Raw genomic sequence first — 20,993 nt, 5'->3', positions numbered from 1 at the left:
CCCCCCCCTTAAAATAGCCCTTACTTCAAATTAGCAAAATACCATGACATTCTAAAATCATACATTGTAGTTTATAACAGACTTCTATTCTGCACATGAAACATAAGGGTTATTCCAATAAAGTGTATGCGGGAGGGTAGAAAGGGACTTTTAAAATATATCCCTACAACCAAGAATATTTGTTTTAGATAATTCTGCATAAAAAAAACCAACATTACCAACATTCAATAATTTAACTTCTCTTCCTTCCCTCCCACATACATTTTAATGGAATAACCCTAAGACTAGGCCAAATATAACTATACCCCAGCAATGTAGCTTCCTGTAGCTCTAATGTTATGTACATTAAGTCCTATCCCGCCTGCTGATTTGGATATAAGGGCACATTGTTTCAAGGTGTCGTAGATCCCCTCAATACTGTCTGAATGCATGGTCAATAAGAAACAGCTGAAACACAACATTGACAATACATTACAAGAATTCAGTTACTGTAGATTCATTAATATTCGTTGGATACTAATTTTCGTGGATTACAAGGGTACAGGGGAACCATGAATTTAGATGTTCCAACCAATTACATATTTTCTAAAGGAATGTATGCACTTTGCCAAAACAACAAAATAAATATCCACGAATATGCAAGTTCACCTCAATCCACAAAAATTGGTACTCACGTAAATAAATGAATCCACAGTAATTACTATCATTTAGCATCTAATTCAGAACACGAAGTCACTTATGGTTCAATTTTTAGTCTTTTTTAAATCAAATATCTGTTCCCAAAGGAATTATATTTCCATTTTCAGTGAGCAATGAAATTTATTCAGAACACTTATTCTAAAATTCATTTTATAAACAACTCATGTAAAGGACACATTATACTTATATAAAAGACTGGAAATCTTCCACTATAATGGGATAGTCCAAGGAAAATGCAGATTCAACTAATTTTTTATTTAAGATGTAAGATGTTAAAATTCTCATGCAATAAAATGATGAAGTCTAAGAGTTTGCTACTAAATGCATAATTGTTGTATATTTAGCCACAAGCATTTGTTGCTTACTTAAAAATATCTTCTTTCTAGCATTTATAAAATTGCAAGCAATATCACCTTCTCTAAAAAGGATTTTAATATGAAATTTCTCGACTTTTTCTGTCTCAATTTCATTCCCATTTAGAAAATATACAATATTCACCTTGACAGCTGGGGTCGACATGTTCCTGCATTGAACAAGGTTGGTGAGGCATGAGTGAACCATTTCTCTGACAACAAATTGTATGTCTGAAAGAAAACAAAAACATCTGATTTTTACAGCAAATCATGATTATATTGGTAGTTAAAATCATTAGAATTAATGTTGCTAAAAGTGGGAATGACAATTTTGTGCTAAACAAGAATGTGTTCCCAGTACATGGATCACAGTATCATTTCTATGTTCAGTTGACCATGTAATTAGGGTAAAAACTGCAATTTAATTGGCATTAAAATTAGAAAGATCATATCATATCATAAGGACCATGAGTACAAAGTTTGAAGTTGATTGGACCAACTTATTAAAAACTACCTCGACCAAAAACTTTAACCTGAAGCCGGACAGACCAGAAAAACATAATGCCCCTCTACTATTGTAGGTGGGGCATAAAAAAAGTAACCGCTGAAGAGATAAATAATTGAAATGCTTGGGAGGGTCTGAGACAGGTGGACATCAAGGTAGGTATGAGTGTATATTGTATAATGTATTTTTGACGATAAATATTTTCTACACTAAAACGATCATCCAATGAATTGTTACCTAGTCTTGCAAAAAATAAAACAAACATTCTGCATCCTGATCCATCTTTAAGTGTGAAATTTCCCACTTAAGTCCAAATGTTTAAAAGATGACACCCATTGACAATCATACCCCACCTTCAAGTTCTTTTTATACAAGTATTGACACTGTATCAATCTATTTAAAACTAAAGATGGTGTGTTCAAGGATCTAAGAACTTTTTTACTTTCTGTTCAGGTAATCAGCAAAATAAATTTTAGAGATCACATTTTTTAATCTCATGGGACATTGAACCCAATTTTATTCTATATTCCTACCTCAATAGCAGCCTCTATATCATTTTCGTGTATTCCTACAGCAACTCTCATTAACATGTGTTGGGGACGTTCAGCAACTATAATAAAATAAAACAAGTCATTTTTAGGTGAGACATGTAAAATTATTATAACTAAACAATTGTTTATGAAACAAAATTCAGGACTGCAACATGGAATTTCGTTTACTTTAGATTGATTTTTGTTTCCTTTGTTTCCTTTTGAGTGTTTGCTATGGGGTAAATAACATTTACTGGTGGTATGGGTTAATCATTTACTATATTTCTTATCTAACAAAAATTAAAAGGTGCAAATATTTCTAACAATCAGATATGAAATAACCAAGTATCAGGTGTCTAACCCTTTCAGTGATTTTGTACCTTTCCAGTGATAAATTAGTTATGACCTTTGAAATGCCTTACCTTTCTGGTCAATTTTCAACAGATACGACCTTTCTAATGTCTTGAACCCAAAATAGTTGTAGCTGAAATCTCTGTCATAGATCATTGCTGAATTCAGTTTCTGTAAAGTTTAAATAAAACATATAAAGAGATACAATAATTATTGATATTTTTTTGCATTCAACATTCGTATTTCTTTAAATTGAAAAAAAAATACGTTAATTCAAGTCTATAATTATTTATTATAAAATAATCTTAATTCTGTATGTCTGTGTCTGTCCCAATTCAGTAGCCTGTAATTCAGTGGTTGTTTGTTTATGTGTTACACGTTTTTTTCCTTTCACTTTGTGAACATAATCAACATGAAGCGGGACAGACATACGATTGCAGAGACCAAAAACATAATACCCCTAAGTGGGGCATAAAAATGACTTGTCCTGAACCTGAGACATCTGGACTCTTGGTCATAAAGCTTGACTCAGTACGCCGAGTACAAAATAAGTGATCAAAACATAAAATCCTGATCAATACTTACATCAGCATTTTTAATGATGATTTCATGGGTTTCTTTGGAGATCATTGGTGAATGTTTTCCAGTTTTTGGATTTATCCATTTATATAAATCATCACTGACCTCTGAAAATGTAAATATTTGTTTAAGGCCATATTAAATATAAGTATCTCCTATAACATCTTTGTAAGAAAATAGGGAAGGTAGAGTTTTTTTATTTTATCTAAACTCAAAATTTAATTTATATTGAGTCTACATGTTCTATGGGAGAGACATTCTGACAGTGCTTATTGAAAAATGACAAAAAAAACTTAAAGGTAGGCTATTTCTAAACTCAAAATTTAGAGTAGGTAGGGAAAAAAGAAACACTTATTTTTTTATTTGGCCTAAATGTACATTTTTGCCCTGGCTACTGATATGTGTTTCAAACATAACTGCCTATAGAAGTACTTTTTTGACTTTTGGACCACATAATTTTTTAATATTAAAACTACATGTAAATACAAAATATAAGTATCGTACCAGGGAAGACAGGGAAGACACTCGAAAATGGGATAACCATCAAGAGACAATTTTATTAATTTACAAATCTGAAATATTCATTGTCCAAAAAATAACACCCAGTTCGGCAACTGTTATAAAACATTTTATGTTTGGCCTGTTGTTGTAGACCTAACTGTTGTTTTTTTTTAATTTGAACTTTTACAAGAATCTGCAGCTGATAGTAATAAGATAATATATTTAACTGTAAAAAAAATGTCATCATTATTTAAAATCGTCCCGTTATTACCTACCACTAAAGACTTTCTTTGTTTCCTTGTGCAAATTTGAGATAGCAATTCGGGCTGCCAGTTGGGCATAATCTGGATGTTTGGTTGTCATGGTAGCAGCAGTTTCGGCAGCCAGATTGTCCAGTTCCACAGTGGTGACACCTGGATATAATCCATTTATAACCTTCAACGTAATTGCTGCCTAAAAAAAAGCAAGAGGAATATGCTATACACAACTAGTGAACACATGTACAGTAAAACCTGTATAAACCGGCCGGCTATGGGACTATGAAAAAGGGCCGGTTTGGACAGTGAACCGGTTTATTCAGGTTTCCTTTTTGACCGAGAGTTAATGACTTGGGACGTCCGATATTTTGCATGTAAAAGTTCTCTTTGATTGTAAATTATATCTGATAAAATAATATTAAAATACTTTCACTTCGTTTTTCATTGTTTGTATTTCCATCATAATACTCACGTTGTTTGGATTGTGAGGCGAGAGTTTCGATTTACTTCCATGATCGTTAATTTGAAACGTTGGAATGGCCGATTAAAAAGCCAGAATATAATCAAACGTAATTTCATCACTATCGAAACGTTGTCGTACAGTGTACAATACCCATTCATTGTTGTCATCAGGGTGTTTTTCATTATCAAGGTCATTTGTTTAGGGGTTCACAACAGGAAACCAAGGATTTAGAAATCACGATGTAAACATCGGTAAATGTCTTTCTCTGCGATTTAAATTTGTTTATCCAATTTAGAACGCAAGTTCAATCCGCGATATATTCCGTGTCTTTTCGTTTAATTGACACGTTTATAATGTTTTAATAAATAAAACAGCTCACAACTGTCCGGTTGTAAGTTCACAGTTTAATACCTGACTAATTGATTATCCTAAAAAGCACTATTGTATAAACAAATATGTTTTGATTGCATATCAATCATTGAAATTAATTAGACAAACCGGTTTTGACAGGTTATGATTAATGTAATTAAGAGTATTTGGACTGCATAATAAGACCGGAATTCGGAATACATAGGGACCGGTTTACAAAGGGTATTTTAACGAAGACTTTGAAGGGGAAAAAATGGGACTTTCATTTTCTGCCGGAATGGACAGGAAACCGGTTTATTCAGGGTCCGGTTTAATCAGGTTTCACTGTATGTCAAAAAACAAAAAAAACATAAAAATTTGCATGGTATAAAATGTTTTTTTTTCAAGTTGCTACAGTACAATTGTTCCCAATAATCAATGATAAATTTGACAATATCATACTTGTAAAGAATATCAATGAATGAAATACTTACAGGGTCTACAAAATCTGAATTCAATCCATAGCACAGCTTCTGTATTCTTGAAGTGATCTTGTCAAACATAACCTTTTCTTGTCTCCCATCTGAAATAATGCACAAAGTTTTGTGAACCATGACTTTTGCCATGTAAAGCATCTTCCTGGTTTAACGGTTTTAGTTTATTTTACATAATTAGTAACTTTCAAAAGAGTCACATAATTTTAAGATGGACATAATTTAAGGTCAACAAAGTCTTTATATGACCATCCTGTTTTCCACAATGCATTCACAGTTGTTAAACATTGATTTTTCTAGCTTTCCACATGGTCTGATAATCTGACCATTCCAGCTGGTAAATACCCTATATTTTCCCCAATTTTGGGAGGAAAATTCACAAACGATCTCAAAATTTATTGTCATCTTTATTATTAATGACAGTGATGTTCATTTTGTTCAACCAATAGCTATTGACCAGGGTCCTTTTCCCTAAAATACCTAGAAACAAGAATGTGTCCATAGTACACAGATGCCCAACTCGCACTATCATTTTCCATGTTCAGTGGACTGTGAAATTGGGGTCAAAACTTTAATTTGGAATTAAAATTAGAAAGATCATATTATAGGGAACATGTGCAAGGGTCCGGAAACGGTCATATATGCCAGTCATGACTGATTTGCAAACTCAAAAGTCCTAAATGAATTGTTGGAATTTCGGTCCTTTTTTTTTTTTTTACAGAAATAATTTCCGTCATTTCTTTAAGATAGTTTTTCTTAATCTTGATTTTGAACTTATTTTTTGTTTTGTTATCCCTTCCTGTAATAAAACTGCCACTCCAGTATAGTGTTATAATCCTGAGGGCCCTTCTACTAACTTTTGTTATGCCTCAGGGGAATATTGGCTAATGATCGCTAATCTCATTACCTGTGTTTTTAATTCACACCTGACAAGCTCAGAACTAAATTGTAAATAAATTAAAATTCCATAACAACTGTCTTCATTATTTAATTACTTTTCAGCTAATACAATGTCTATTCTGATTTAAAATTAAATTTAAACTTGATTTAATTTACGTAGAAATCTCGGTAGAAATAAAGTATTTTTTCACAACACATGCTTTTTACTATGTAATACGCAAGCTCGAAATTCTCTTCCGCAGATTAGACACTAAATCGTAAATTTAAAATGATTTCATGCTAAATAAAGCAAGTGCAACTATTTTCATTAATATCATTACACTATTAAAGACAAAATATTAAAAAGCCGATGATTTCCTGTGATATTGATAAACAAAACTAATCCCGGAAATGATTCCGGAATTGTTCGTTTTAGTATTGTCGCATTACATCCGGTTGGAATTTCGACTTCAGAATCAAAAGAAACTAAGCGATGACTGAGAAAATTATCGTTTTAAGTTATTAAAATAATTTCAATTTTAAACTGTTGCCTTCCCTTAATTGCTCTTGATCGATTTTTAGGAAAATGGAAGCATTAATCATGAAGTAAATGCGATGCAACAGAGAAACAAGTTCGTTGATGCTATGCAGTAATGAGATTTTGACAATCTTTTTTTGAAAAGGGGCACCAACTTTTAAGTTATATGAAAATGACCGAAATTAGGTGAAAAAATTTCCGGATCGTTGAACATGTGTACTAAGTTTCAAGTTGATGTGACTTCAACTTCATCAATAACTACCTTGACTTGTCACCAAAACTTTAACCTTGCACTATCATTTTCTATGTTCAGTGGACTGTGAAATTGGGATCAAAACTGGCATAAAAATTAAAAAGATCATATCATGGGGAACATGTGTACTAAGTTTCAAGTTGATTGGACTTCATCAAAAATTACCACGACTAAAATCTTTAACCTGAAGCGGGACAAACGGAGGGACCCACAAACCAGAAAATATAATGCCCCTCTACTATCGTAGGTGGGCATATAAAACCTGTTAATTCTCATTGTCATTAATCAATATCTACCTAGACATACAGCACCATCTCAATATATACACTTATAGCTGAGCATAGTAAAAGTATTTTCAAAAGTTTTTTTAGTTGCTTTAAGTAAAATGTCAGAATATTATTCTTTGGGTGAGTGATTGTAAAAGATTAACTACAATGTATAGGCAACTAGTACATTAGAATCAGGTCAGTTTTCCATTATCTCACTACAATTTTAAATGCAACTTATACACATGCTTTTGGAACACCACCCTCCCCCTTTTTTCCTTTTATTAGTGAGGATCAATATGCTTTTGAATGGGGACATTTATAAATAACTGGATCTGTTGAGAATAGTTTGAAGTTATAACGTTACGTTTCCCGTATTTACGTTCACATGTTTGTGACGTTTCTTACACCTTGTATGGGCTTCGCCATTGTAAATATTATACGCAAAGTAAACACAACGCAAAGTACATATACAACTTATTTAGTTTATTCCACACATTTATGGTGCCGTAACCATTGGATAAGATGGACAGCAAGCTAAAAGCAGTCAGAGCTGGTCACAAAAGTGCAGTAAAGAGACTTTTACAGAAAACGGAAGATGATTCAAACTTGGACAATGAAGAAAGTGCTGAATTTTTAGAAACATTAATTCAAAAATTATTAGTGCATTGGACGAAGATATTATGAATTCTTTAAAGGAGGAGGTAATCGAGGAAGAAATTCTAAATGCAGATGAGTACAAATTCTTTTTGAACACCAAAATATGACATTTACGGAAAACATTCGCAAACAAATTATGTACTGATGATATCCCACCTTCTCACACTTTTGAAAACATTAATCAACACAGTTCTGTTCCGTACACAACACAAATGTATCCCGTTCAGCAACCTAGCAACCAAAATCACCATTTGCCGAAACTTACACTACCCATGTTTAACGGAGAAATTCTGACTTGGCAAACATTTTGGGACTCTTTTGAATCTTCCGTCCATTACAATGTAGTGTTTCCTACAGGTGGTTTTGGCGTGTAATGGCGCCCTGCCGCGATTTCTCGACGCCCTGCCCTTTTTGGGAAAAAAAAATTGGCGCCCTGCCCTAATTTTGTCGAAATTCCTGACGCCATGCCTTTATCGTCGTAATTAACAAACGGTACTGAAAGACATATTTTATGAATACCGCTCGAGTTATTTCCCTTCAAAACAAAAGTTCACTAGGTCGCCATTTTGTAATCGATTTCGTAATGAGCTGATTAGCAAACTGCAATAGATTGAATAGTGATACAGATACTAATCACGGGTCCTGATTGTATCCCCCAAGTCCCAGAAACATCGTTTTGCCTAGAAGATTAATGAAAAAACATCGATGTGATGTTTAGATAATTTTTTTTTACAGCTGATAGATTTCTAATTTACATAATTTACATTGTTTGCATGGTTGAACAAGCCAATGAACGGCGATCATGAGACATTTGTCAAATTGGAAAGTAAAAATTCTTTGCAAACTATTTTTTAAATACAAATGATTGACTGTACCTTAAATGAAATGAATAATAATCCAAACTAAATTATTAAAAGCAGAATAATCCAGAAAATAAATGAATTCCTTGATCAAATGTTTTCTTTTGTTTTACAAACATGTCACATGATCATTTTAGGCGGGAAAAATACTTGGGAAAACACCTAAGTAACAGACAACTATGTCTGGCTATTTATAGACATTTAAAATAAACAGCTGATATGGTAGTGCCATGAAAGTAGTAAAACTTGTTGTATCTATATTAATTTAATTTGGAAAAGGGTGTAGAGGGGAAAGGGTTAATTTGTAAAGTTATTTTTTTTTGTAATTTAATAAATTTTGGTTACTAAAAATGACCCTGGATATCAGGGAATGTGTCAACCTGTTTTTAGGGGAAAAAAAGGAGGATTTGTCAATGACAATTGATATGACCAAAGCAATATTTTTATATACATGTATATGACATAGTGCTTTCTTGTTTTTAAAGAACTGATTTTGTTTTTAATTGTGTTTATTGTTTTAAATATTTCATATATATATGTTTTAAACACTTTTTCTTGTTTAACAATTTGTTTTAATGATTGATTACAGATGTATATGTCCTTTTTATAGTATTAAACTAGTATGTTTTAAATGAATCCATTTTATAGAAATTGCCTGTTTATGTTAAGTAAGTGCCCTAAAATTGTTGTCCATCGCGCTTAATGTGCCCTCTGAGCTAACAATTACCCTGCCCTTTTTAACCCTTTCAACGCTATACACGGCATATGCCGCGATGACGTACGCCGTTCGCCACTGCGATGAAAAAGGATTTTTCATAAGGACTCTTAAACCATTCGGTTTTCATTCGGGTTCTCTCTAATTTTGGTCGTTTAAATCTAGGATATGCAAGGTCTCATTTGCGCTTGAAATCCCGACAATTTTTATAGTAAAATCATGCAGTAGAAGGAAAATAGAAGGAAAATAAAAACAAATATTTTGACAAATGCAAATGGCGGAAATCGGAAACGAAGCTGTAAATATGGAAAAATTTCAGCATTTCCTTGGCGAAACTTACAACGAGGATTAGTTAAAAGGTTTCTTGTTATCTCAACGTGTTTATTACATAAAATTCGTGTGGGAAATATGATTTGATCGATCATTACGAGACGTAGAAAAAGGGGGGAAAACGGAGGTTGACTGAATTTTTTTAGGACAGAGCTATTTATTTGTACCACGATTACATAAAACGTTATGTATGGTACAATACGCTACGGAATCGGGCAACTGGTGTCTTCTTTACAATATGGCAGATAAAACAACAAAATAAATGAAGACTAAAAGTAGTTTTTATTCAAAATTCAACACAAATGTAATAAATTACACCTTTTACCTGTTTATTACCTGAAAACGCAGGTAACCTGATAAAAATTTCAGTAAAATAATTGCCTAACATTACAGTTCATGCTCTCCTGAGCATTTTGCATGCAATAACTTTCTCTGTATCTCATATAATAAAAAAGATACAGCAGTCTGAAAAGGAAAATACTGTTCTAATGAATGTACTAAAAAAATGCAGCAGCAGCAGCCATTTTTCTATTTTTTTGTGTAGCGTTGAAAGGGTTAAAAGCTGCAGGAAACACTACAATGTAACACTCACAGACGTACAGAAATTTAGTTAATATATATTTAAAATCCCAGCTTGTTAATGATGCTGCAAGAACTATTGACGGGTTACCGCTCACAAACTCAAATTACATGGAAGCTATTAAACTTTTAAAGGAGCGTTTCGGACAATCGCATAAGATTACAAATGCTTATATGCAAGCTATGCTAGAACTTAGAGCACCACAAAACAACCTACTCAGTCTACGTGTTTATAACGACAAGTTAGAGGCATATATAAGAGGTCTTGAATCGTTAGGCCGTTCCGGAGAATCGTATGGTGCATTACTTATTCCGATAATACTGAACAAGCTTCCGTCAGAAATACGACAACACTTAGCTCGTGAAAACGGTTCCGATAATTGGGAATTGATTGATTTGAGACATAGAATTTTGAAAGAAATCACTATAATTGAAGCTTCGTCGTCGTTTATGGATCCAATGCAGCCTACCACAATGACCGCATCGTTTTTGACATGCACTAATAGAAAATGTGAACCGAGTAAAGTAGTTACATTCGATAACCGTGAGAGACAAACACAAAATATTCGACAAAAACCTTGCATATTCTGCCAGAATGCCCAAATGTTACAGATCACGATACACGCCTATCAATCGTCAAAGAAAAGAAGTTATGTTTTAACTGCTTAGGATCACACCGTTCCGTAGATTGTAAATCGAAATTTCGCTGCCACCAGTGCCATCAAAAGCACCACACAAGTCTTTGCCATGGAAATACATGTACTAATGATCAGCAAATGTCAGTTAATACCGTAGTTGATGATAGCGAAAATACATTGATCGCCGCAAGTTTTCATTCGTCTGAAGAAAAATCCCGTTCAAACGTGCTTCTAAAAACTGCTGTTGCACCAGTTTGGGGAAATCGATATGTTGATACGCACATTTTGTTTGATGAAGGAGCACAGCGCTCTTTTGTTACCGAGGAGTTAGCGTCGAAAATAGATTTAGAAATACTAGGAACAGAAACTATACATTTATCGGCATTTGAAAGTATCGACAGCAAAGTCCGTCATTTGTCAAGAGCACGCGTATACGTAGAGTCGATAAATAGAACGAAAATTCCAGTTGAGGTTCTAGTAGTACCGAACATCGCCAGCCCGTTAAGCAATTACATCGGTAATGGTATACGAGAATTCAAGTACCTGAAGAGATTACGTTTAGCTCATCCGTTTACAGAAGACAACTCTTCTTTTGAAATTTCCTTGCTCATCGGAGCTGATTTCGTAGAGGATACAATATTAAGGCCAAAAAAAAATATATGTCTGTTTCCTGTTTCCCGACCGACCCTGACTCAAACCCCCCCGACCCTAGATCTTTTTATTCAAATCCTGAAAAAAATCGTTTCCGGTCCGATCCAGATCCGTATTTTACTATGCCCAAACAATCAAAATGGCTGCTCCCAGCACAAATGTGCTAAAATTAAGGTTTAAAAAATGTCAGCACTGGGAGGATTATTAAATTAAAGCTTCTTTAAAGGGATTAAATCATTTTGGGGTACAGGACCCTAACCAAACATGACATGTAACCGACTGCAAATCTGACAGGAATCTGACAGGGAGTGCAAAAAAAAAAAAAATAAATAAAAAAAAAAATCCCGACCTACCGACCCTGATTTATTTGCCTTGAAAGCAGGAAACAGACATATATTTTTTTTTGGCCTAAGAGGAATTGGTCCAACCGCGGTAAAATCCAAACTTGGTTATTTGTTGTCTGGTCCAATTCAAACGTCTAATCGTCAACAGAGTAATGTAGGTTTGTACAACATATTGACATCGCACAAACCAGAGGAGTTTAATTTAGAAAGATTTTGGCAATTAGAGTCGTTAGGAATAGATAGCAACACGACAGATGTTGAAACGGTAGACTATATGGGAACATATCGTCAGTCAGCAATCGAATTTCGATAAAACAAGTGCATAGCAAAGTTGCCATGGAAACCAGATCACAAACCCTTGCCTACAAACTTCTTCGTTACGAAACGAAGAACTGAAAATGTCATTTGAAAATTAAGTCAAGATCCCAAAATGCTTAAGGTATATGGACAGATAATCAATGATCAAGAACGCAGAGGATTTATCGAGAAGGTTAAGGATCCCGATATTAGTAAAGGTATTGTACATTATATCTCGCATCACCCCGTCAAGAAGAAATAAACGAAGTAACACCATCTGATGAATATGTGGAAGAACCAAACAACGAAGAAATACCGACAAGAACATTGCCCTTGCGGAAGGCATCAATTCGTGCAAAGGAAAGAATAAAATCATGAACTCGTTAAAGTTTAATTCAGATTCCTATTTTTGTGTTTTGAAGAGACAGTTATTCCTGCAAGTGTAAAATTAAATTCTTTTATTCCACACAGGATCTGCCCTTGAAACTGAAGCATTAGTAAATATCATAAATGTCAGATTCACCAATTATTTTTTTCTTCACTTGAGGGCAAATCTAAATGGATCCAAGACCTTCAGTCTGATTCAGCAGCAAGAAATCAGTGCATCCATTTTGGATATGCAAATATCCACTTTTTGATGTGGATTATGAGCTCATACGTCCTATGGCCCCAGCTTGTCTGCTAAAACAGCAGTCGGACTGCTCAAAATCCAACAAAGTCAAAACTAGATGATTTCATCATGGTGATTGACTCCAAGGATGCCGTATAAGCAAAAACTAAAACAGTGATCAAGACTTCCTAATTATCCCAAACCTGTTGAAGCTTTTACAAGTTTATTTTTAACCACAAGCAGTATCAAGAAAATATCAGTTTTAAAATTATGTGAATGTTTTTTAAAAATCATATTCACTTGTTTAGGTCAAACAATATAATGAGAGTTTCATTAATACACAGGTTCTGACCTTTTTATTGAAATAAACAATAACAAGTGTTTGGGTACGCCAAACAAGTCCGATTTTTTTAAGTTTCTTTAAGTTTTTTTCAATTTTTTCAAATTTTCTTCTTTTTTAATGCATTATTTGTTTAATGTTTATTATTGCTCGTATTTCTTACCTCTTTTGTTGACAAACATTGTATCTGCTATAATTTTCAGGTAAATGAAAATAAATTCAAGATTTATTAGGTTTTTTGTTGGACGTTTCTTTGTCTTCTTTCTCAATATCTGGCGCCAAATTAAACTTCCCGCGGTTGATTACAACTTCCTGTTGACAACACGCCCTCTAGAAATCTTACTACAAACCAAATACGAACCAAGAGCATACTACACCACGACGTACTCGTGGGCAACAGTAGTAGTATACCGATGTTCAAAACTCATAAATCGATAGAAAAAAAAAACAAATAAGGGTAACAACTAAAACCGAGGGAAACGCATTAAATGCAAGAGGAGAATGATGACACAACATTAAAATGTAACACACACAGAGAAAAAGTTATCAAAGGTACCAGGATTATAATTCAGTACGCCAGACGCGCTTTTCGTCTACACAAGACTCATCAGTGACGCTCATATCAAAATATTTATAAAGCCTAACAAGTACAAAGTTGAAGAGCATTACGAACTAAGCATTAGACAAAATCCGATGAGAATAACAAATATAACATTAAAACTAAATACATGAATTTGGGATAGAAAAGTACCATGACACGTCTTATAAAAATGTGAATTCACACTCAAATATAAGAGAAAACAAACGACACAAAACAAACACAACGTTAAAATATAACACACACAGAAACGAACTATTATAATATATCAATGACCATATTCCCTACTTTATACAGGATATTTTTTAAAGAAAAAAATGGTGGGTTGAACCTGGTTTTGTGGCATGCTCAACCTCCCGCTTTAATGGCCAGGTTAACTTATAACATTAAAGGACTTCAATACAAATCATTGAAATAGGAGAACATATTTGACAAAGAAACACACGAATAATAGCTAACAAAAGGCCTCAGGTTTAAAATTTTTAAAATACGCCAGAAGTGCGTTTCGTCCACACAAGACTTACTAGTGACGCCCAGATATAAAAGTTTGAAAGTTTGAATGTTACTGTATGCATTATGGTAATTTCATAAATAAAAGGTGAACGATTATAGAAGCCCTTTAATTATCCGTCGAAATGACATTTTGGAGTTTAGTATGACGTCAATATAATATTTTGAATGAACAACTGAATAAAAACATATTTTTTTTTATTACGGGACCAGCTGAGGTGCACCTCCGGGTGTGGGATTTTTTGCCTGCGTTGAAGACCCGTTGGAGGCCTTCTGCTATTATCTGCTCTCTAGTCGTTTTTTTTTTTGTCTCTTTGACATATTTAAATTCCAATTTCCATTCTCAGTTTAATATTCAAAGAATGTTGATGATCTACAACTCGGCGAAGCACGTCAGTGCAATCGTATGTATATATATATAATCACTATTTTTCTAAGTAGAATAGAATAGAAAATTTTATTTCTTGTCGGGTTACATGAATATATATGTAATTTAATTTTTTTTTACCAGAACGAGAATTACTTTTGTTGTTCACATTAGTCAACAAAATTAGTCAGTCTTCCCAGTGGCTCTATTGTTTCACTTTTTTATACATAAATGAAGACAGTGGCGGATCCAGAACTTTTCCTAAGGGGGGGCCCGCTGACTGACCTAAGAGGGGGCCCGCTCCAGTCATGCTTCAGTGATTCCCTATATAATCAACCAAATTTTTCCCACGAAAGGGGGGCCCGGGCCCCCCAGGGCCCCCCCCTGGATCCGCCTATGGAAGATGTTTTAACAACACATGAGAATCCCATCTCTAGCTAAGAATTATAACGGCATTGATGGTTAAGTGAAAACGGATTTATATTTATGATTTGCAAGCCAATTTGATATATTTTGAACTTGTTATGGAATTTTGCCTTTTCCGAATCTAAAGGACTATGGGTAATCTCATAGTTTGTACACCAAAAATGAAAATAACGTCACTTCATTGGTTGAATTTCCATTGTTTAGAACGTTTTAAACCAATCACAACGTTTTGGTGTACGCTTTTGAAAATATTACCCAGAATGCATTATATCATCTGAAACGGCCAAATTGACCGGATATAGCGGAATATTATATGAAAATTCCTTGCTTATATATATATTTGTTTATAAATATATGAACAAATCAACAATCTTTTTTTTTAAGGGATTAAGTAAACACATGTGCGAAGGTAGATGTATCTATCTTTTCCCTTTTTCCCTGTATATTTCAGAGGCGGATCCAGCCATTTTAAAAAGGGGGGTTCCTAACCCAGGACAAATGGGGGAGGGGGTTCCAATTACATGTCCCTATTCAAATGTATTGATCGTCCAAAAAAAGGGGGGTTCCAACCCCCGGACCCCCCCCCCCCCCCCTCTGGATCCGCGCCTGTATTTGTAATATATTGCTTTATCCGACTATTGTGTGATTAATATCAGGGATTAAAAAGATGAAATAAAACCTGAATATAATAAATGACAGTTTTGATGTAGCCATGGAAACTAAAGATAATATTACCTGTCATCTAATTAGTTAAAGCAAAAGAAAACATAAAACGCCTGTTTCGATATATGATCATCTATCTATATATTAATACACGAATATACGATATAGGAATAAGATAATATAATATATCATATATGTGCACCAATGTATAAATTGTTGATTTTGTTACAAATGTTATTAATAACCAAGTTCACGTGAAGGTGGAGAATATATATATATTGAATTAAAGGCTTATCTTACTGAAAAATCTTTTGAAAACAGATATTTCTTAAACTATTAAAAAACGAATTGCAGAAAAAGAAGGATAAAGGACATTTTTTTAATTTAAAGTGCCATTGTGTATACTTCACAGTGTACATGCAGCTGAATCGGTTATTTGAGATTATCGACTACACATTTAATATCTCATTCGGTTTTTACCAAACAGTATCTCATTGTACTTTTAGCCAGATTGAGAGTTTACGAAGGTCGAGAAACTCCTTTACTGCTTCATAATGTTTATACCAGATTTTAATTGGTTTATATGATCAAATTAACCGTAGATTTGCAGCCAATTACATTGAGTGTGTAGGCAGTGGTAGTATCTTACTTGTTTAGCCGCTTACTTATTAGCTGAACCGTGCATGAAGTTATTATTAGGGTAGGTAAACTACCCTCCTTAAATAGTAGACTAGTCCGACAGATAATTAATCTGTCTGTTGTACTAGGCTATTTCTAAAAAGGGTAGTATACCTTACCTAATAACGACTTCACGGTTCAGCAAGCAAGCAAGTTAAAAGCAGGCTAACCAAAAATATTACCTTTGCCTACAAACTCATTGTAATCGGCTGTAAAACAAAACGACTGAATGCATCTTTTTTAAAAGTAAATGCAACATATTCGAAAACAAAATAAAAATTTATGATACAACATTCAAAAAATTAAAGGGTATATACAAATCACAACTATTTGAGAGAGTGTCATAAGAGATAACTCAGAAATGATAACGAAGAAGGTACATAAACTTCGGACGGTTTTGGTCGAGTATTGAACTTTTTCGGTCAATTTTCTGTATATTCAAGGACACAATTCCGAATTGACAGACTGACAGACTTGACTGAGAATATTGATTAAGGAATAAGAAGTCGAATTTTAAAAGAAGTTGAAATAAGGAGACCAGAATCATCGAGTTAAAAGCTAAATATAAAAAAACACCTCATCAATCATATACGAGGATATGGTATAGGGGTCCTCCAATTCTGTATTCTTTTATGATTTTATGCCATTTTTCTATATGTATTCTCAATCTAATTAAAAAATAGATCTCCGATTTCGTTATACTATATACGTTACTACATATAGTAACGTAGTATTTCGAAATAGGAGATCTATATTTTAATTAGATTGATGTTTTCTTTTAATTTTTTTTATCAATATTATCTAATCTGGTTATTTCATACCCCCATAATTCTCTATTCTTTATTTTTTGGGGGCTTAATTTTCTCCCTTTTTTTGTCTTCTGGCTTTTGTTCTACTCATTTTGCTCAATATTGTTTATTCTGTAAACCGCATCAAGAAGCCAGCAATTCGTCTACAAAAGACTCATCAGTGATGCTCTTATCTGAAAACCATAAGTCAAAATGAAGCATAAAGTTGTAGAGCATTGAAGGATTGTAAAATTCCGAAAGTTTTTTGCAAAATATAAGCTAAGGTTGCCGGAGGTAGAAACTCCTTAGTTTTATTTTAACAATTCAGAGTATTGTAAACAGTTTTTTAAAATTTATAAATATGACCATTTCAATTAATGATAATTCATGACACACAGTATATGGTACTGACTACTGAAATGCATTACACACCCTGGTCCTTTGTTTGTTTGATGACCCCCCCCCCCCCCCAAATTGCCCCATATCACCACCCTTTGTTGCTAGTTCGTGTGTGGTCGATCATATTTTCCTCATATTTGAAGTTTCTTTATGATACATTTTGAACTGATTAAATATTTGTAAACATATTAATCTTAATCATCACAATGACACGTCCATTGGCAAAAACAGAAACTATGGAAGTATAATATTGGCATTTACCCTGTCAATATATAATATACTTCCATGCTAAAACTAATCATACAATAAAGATAGAAGTGAGTAAGGGTTTTGAAATCCTGAAACAATATTAATATTGGAAGTCATGTACTCATGAATATATGTCTGCCTCTAGAAAATGAGAACAGGCTTAGTAGATTTTTTATTCTGCATCAATGTATTTACAATCACCTTCAATTTTTGTTGAAAAGGTTTTTCAATTTAACTTGTCAATAATGGTAAATATATATAGAAGAATGTGTTTCATTTCCCCAACATGAACGGACGTCCCTGTACTTAAACCGGTAATCTTTAAACTAAGCCATATTTAACAATATATAATGTGTTACAAAGTGTCACATATATATAACTATACTTACATACTTCCTGATATACTTATGTATATTTCCTTGGCTTACATTTTCTGTCTGATACGGTGTATCCGTTCTGGCTTAAACGTTATAAATATTTACATATAGTCTGGTATACGCTTGAATTTTGATATTGTTGATCGTCATTTTCTTGTTATAAATACAAGGAAATGTGGTATGTTTGCCAAGACAGCTATCATCCACATGAATGTAAGCAGCTATACGACCTTCAACAATGACAATAACAGTTCCGGTGTTATTCATCAATAAAAAGCCCAAAAATGGCAAAATGGTTAGAAAACAAAAGTCTGTTTTGAAATATCTGCTTGATTTGCTTAAGCTTCTTATCATATGGAGAAATGTGAAAACAGATATAACTTTAAAAAAGTGCATGTACCAAATCATTAATATATACAGGCGCCGATCCAGGGGGATGGAGGGGGGTTCCAGGGTTTGGAACCCCCCTTTTTTGGCAGTTTTTCACTTTTTCCGTCGTTTGATTTATATCAGTTTGCAGACTTCCCCTTTTGAAATTAGCATTGGAGTTGGTATTTTCGTTATACTAGAAAACTTTTTCTAAAGGGGGAGGGGGGGGGGGGGCGCTGACTGACCTAAGGGGGGCCCACTCCAGTCGTGCATCAGTGATTCCCTATATAATCAACCAAATTTTTCCCACGAAAGGGGGGCGGGCCCCCAGGCCCCCTGGATCCGCATATGATTATGTGCAAGATGTTTTCAGTAAATCTTATTTTCATACATACTAAAATCAAGGTTTATTTTCCTGCAACTCACATCATACAAACAATGTTCAAATCACAAAAGAATCCGTTAATTTTAATTTGACACCGTAATAATGATTTATTTTAATTCACATCAAATTACATCTAGCCTCGAGTCAAATTTCTACAAATTTAAGCTGTAATAAAACTTTGTTTAGCATATGCATATACGACCACAAAAAAACATGCATTAAAGTTCAACCAGCTGAAACAAAACAAAAAGTGTTCCTCAGAGGCGGATCTAGAAAATTCCATTCGCAAAGGGGGTACTGCCTGCCTAAGAGGGGTCCAGTTCCAGAACAGTTGTGGAACAGGATCTGCTTACCCTTCGGGACCACCTGAGATCATCCCTAGTTTGTGGTGGGGTTCGTGTTGCTTATTCTTTAGTTTTCTATGTTGTGTCATGTGTACTATTGTTTGTCTGTTTGTCCTTTTCATTTTTAGCCATGTCGTTGTCAGTCTATTTTCGATTTATGAGTTTGACTGTCCCTCTATATCTTTCGTCCCTCTTTTCTTTTCCAATCGTGCTTCAGTGATTCCCTATATATATATATGATATAGTGCAGGCGATTAGGTGTCATGATATCTCAGTAGCATGGGTTCGAATCCCGGCGAGGGAAGAACAAAAAATTTGCGAAAGCAAATTTACAGATCTAACATTGTTGAGTTGATGTTTAGACGAGTTGTATATATATATCAACTTAATGTTTCTAACAAAAGGTGGACCGGACACTCTAGGCCCCCTCTAAAGACTTCTCTGTTGGTCCTCCAATATACAAAGAGGGAGAGTAGCGACCAAAAACAGTCTTAATAATATAGTGGGAGACTGTAATATTAATTTACTTTTTTATTGGTCTTGTCAGTCGTTCTGGCAGATAAGAAAATAACATTTCATATTTCAGAAAACTTTTTAAATATATAGCTAAGCAATTTAAGTTTGTATCAAAATAGTGCTAAAAATACCTTATAACTACAAGTTTACAAAAAAGTATAATTTTGAAAGATATCTATCGTATATATGTCGAACTGAAATAATTCTTCACATACCCCACTTTTTTCCCCCAAAGCTTGCTCAAATAAATCAGATAACAACATAAACAATTGTTCCTATATCTTATAACAAAAAAATGTAACAATATATTATAAATTATAATACAACACACGACTAAACTTCCTGAGCGGATTAAAGGTTAGACGTTTGTTCATTATTATGCAGTTTTTATAAAATGTCTTCCGCATCAAATGTAAATATTTCATAGTTTTAATGGAATTAAGGAAGAAAAGATTTCGGTGTTTTTATCCAATTTCAAATGAAAATCCGGGTTTTTATCATATTCCCTTAAAGAATGAGTTGGTGTTAAAATTCATAGTACATAGTTCTTCGTATTTCCTATAAATATAATATAATTATACAATTAATAAAAGTAAACTATTAAAGGTCAAAGTATGGCCTTCAACCTATAACTACTTATGGTATATACACAAAATTAAAGCTTTTTCTCGATGAATAACTCTCAAATTATTCATTTATTCACCTATATGATTTCACGTCCAGTGAAGAGTATCACATATACAACAATAGAATAAAACCCTTTTATATATACAAGAATAAGCTAACAATGGAAGGAAGTCCCCCCCTCTCTCTCTCTCTCTCTCGCTTTGATAAGAATAAGCTAACAGTGGAAGTTCCCCTCTCTCTCTCTCTCTCTCTCTCTCTCTCTCTCTCTCTCTCTCTCTCTCTCTCTCTCTCTCTCTCTCTCTCTCTCTCTCTCTCGCTTTGATAAGAATAAGCTAACAATGGAAGTTCCCCTCTCTCTCTCTCTCTCTCTCTCGCTTTGATAATAAGCTAACAATGGAAGTTCCCCCCTCTCCCCCACTCTCTCTCTCTCTCGCTTTGATAAGAATAAGCTAACAATGGAAGTTCCCCTCTCTCTCTCTCTCTCTCTCTCTCTCTCTCTCTCTCGCTTTGATAAGAATAAGCTAACAATGGAAGTTCCCCCCTCTCCCCCTCTCTCTCCCCCACTCTCTCTCTCTCTCTCGCTTTGATAAGAATAAGCTAACAATGGAAGTTCCCCTCTCTCTCTCTCTCTCTCTCTCGCTTTGATAAGAATAAGCT

The 20,993-nt window shown here is 33.9% G+C and overlaps 1 protein-coding gene across 1 annotated transcript in view; it reads right to left on the bottom strand.

Annotated features, from left to right (window-relative positions):
• The window catches only part of LOC139486422 (ribonucleoside-diphosphate reductase large subunit-like), a 38,685-nt gene extending 20,497 nt beyond the window's left edge, over positions 1-18,188 (bottom strand). Inside the window, exons 1-9 of the mRNA XM_071271293.1 lie at positions 18,108-18,188; positions 13,204-13,382; positions 5,081-5,169; positions 3,794-3,971; positions 3,024-3,124; positions 2,510-2,609; positions 2,091-2,167; positions 1,198-1,283; positions 306-447 (exon numbers count right to left, since the gene is read on the bottom strand). Of these exons, the coding sequence (XP_071127394.1) occupies positions 306-447; positions 1,198-1,283; positions 2,091-2,167; positions 2,510-2,609; positions 3,024-3,124; positions 3,794-3,971; positions 5,081-5,169; positions 13,204-13,222 (792 nt within the window). The 5' untranslated portion in view covers positions 13,223-13,382; positions 18,108-18,188. The remainder of the gene's footprint in view (positions 1-305; positions 448-1,197; positions 1,284-2,090; positions 2,168-2,509; positions 2,610-3,023; positions 3,125-3,793; positions 3,972-5,080; positions 5,170-13,203; positions 13,383-18,107) is intronic.
• Between the last annotated feature and the right edge of the window lie 2,805 nt (positions 18,189-20,993).

The sequence above is a fragment of the Mytilus edulis genome, chromosome 8 (assembly GCF_963676685.1).
Source record: "Mytilus edulis chromosome 8, xbMytEdul2.2, whole genome shotgun sequence".
Lineage (NCBI taxonomy): Eukaryota > Metazoa > Mollusca > Bivalvia > Mytilida > Mytilidae > Mytilus > Mytilus edulis.
This window is presented reverse-complemented; position numbering and strand designations above follow the sequence as displayed.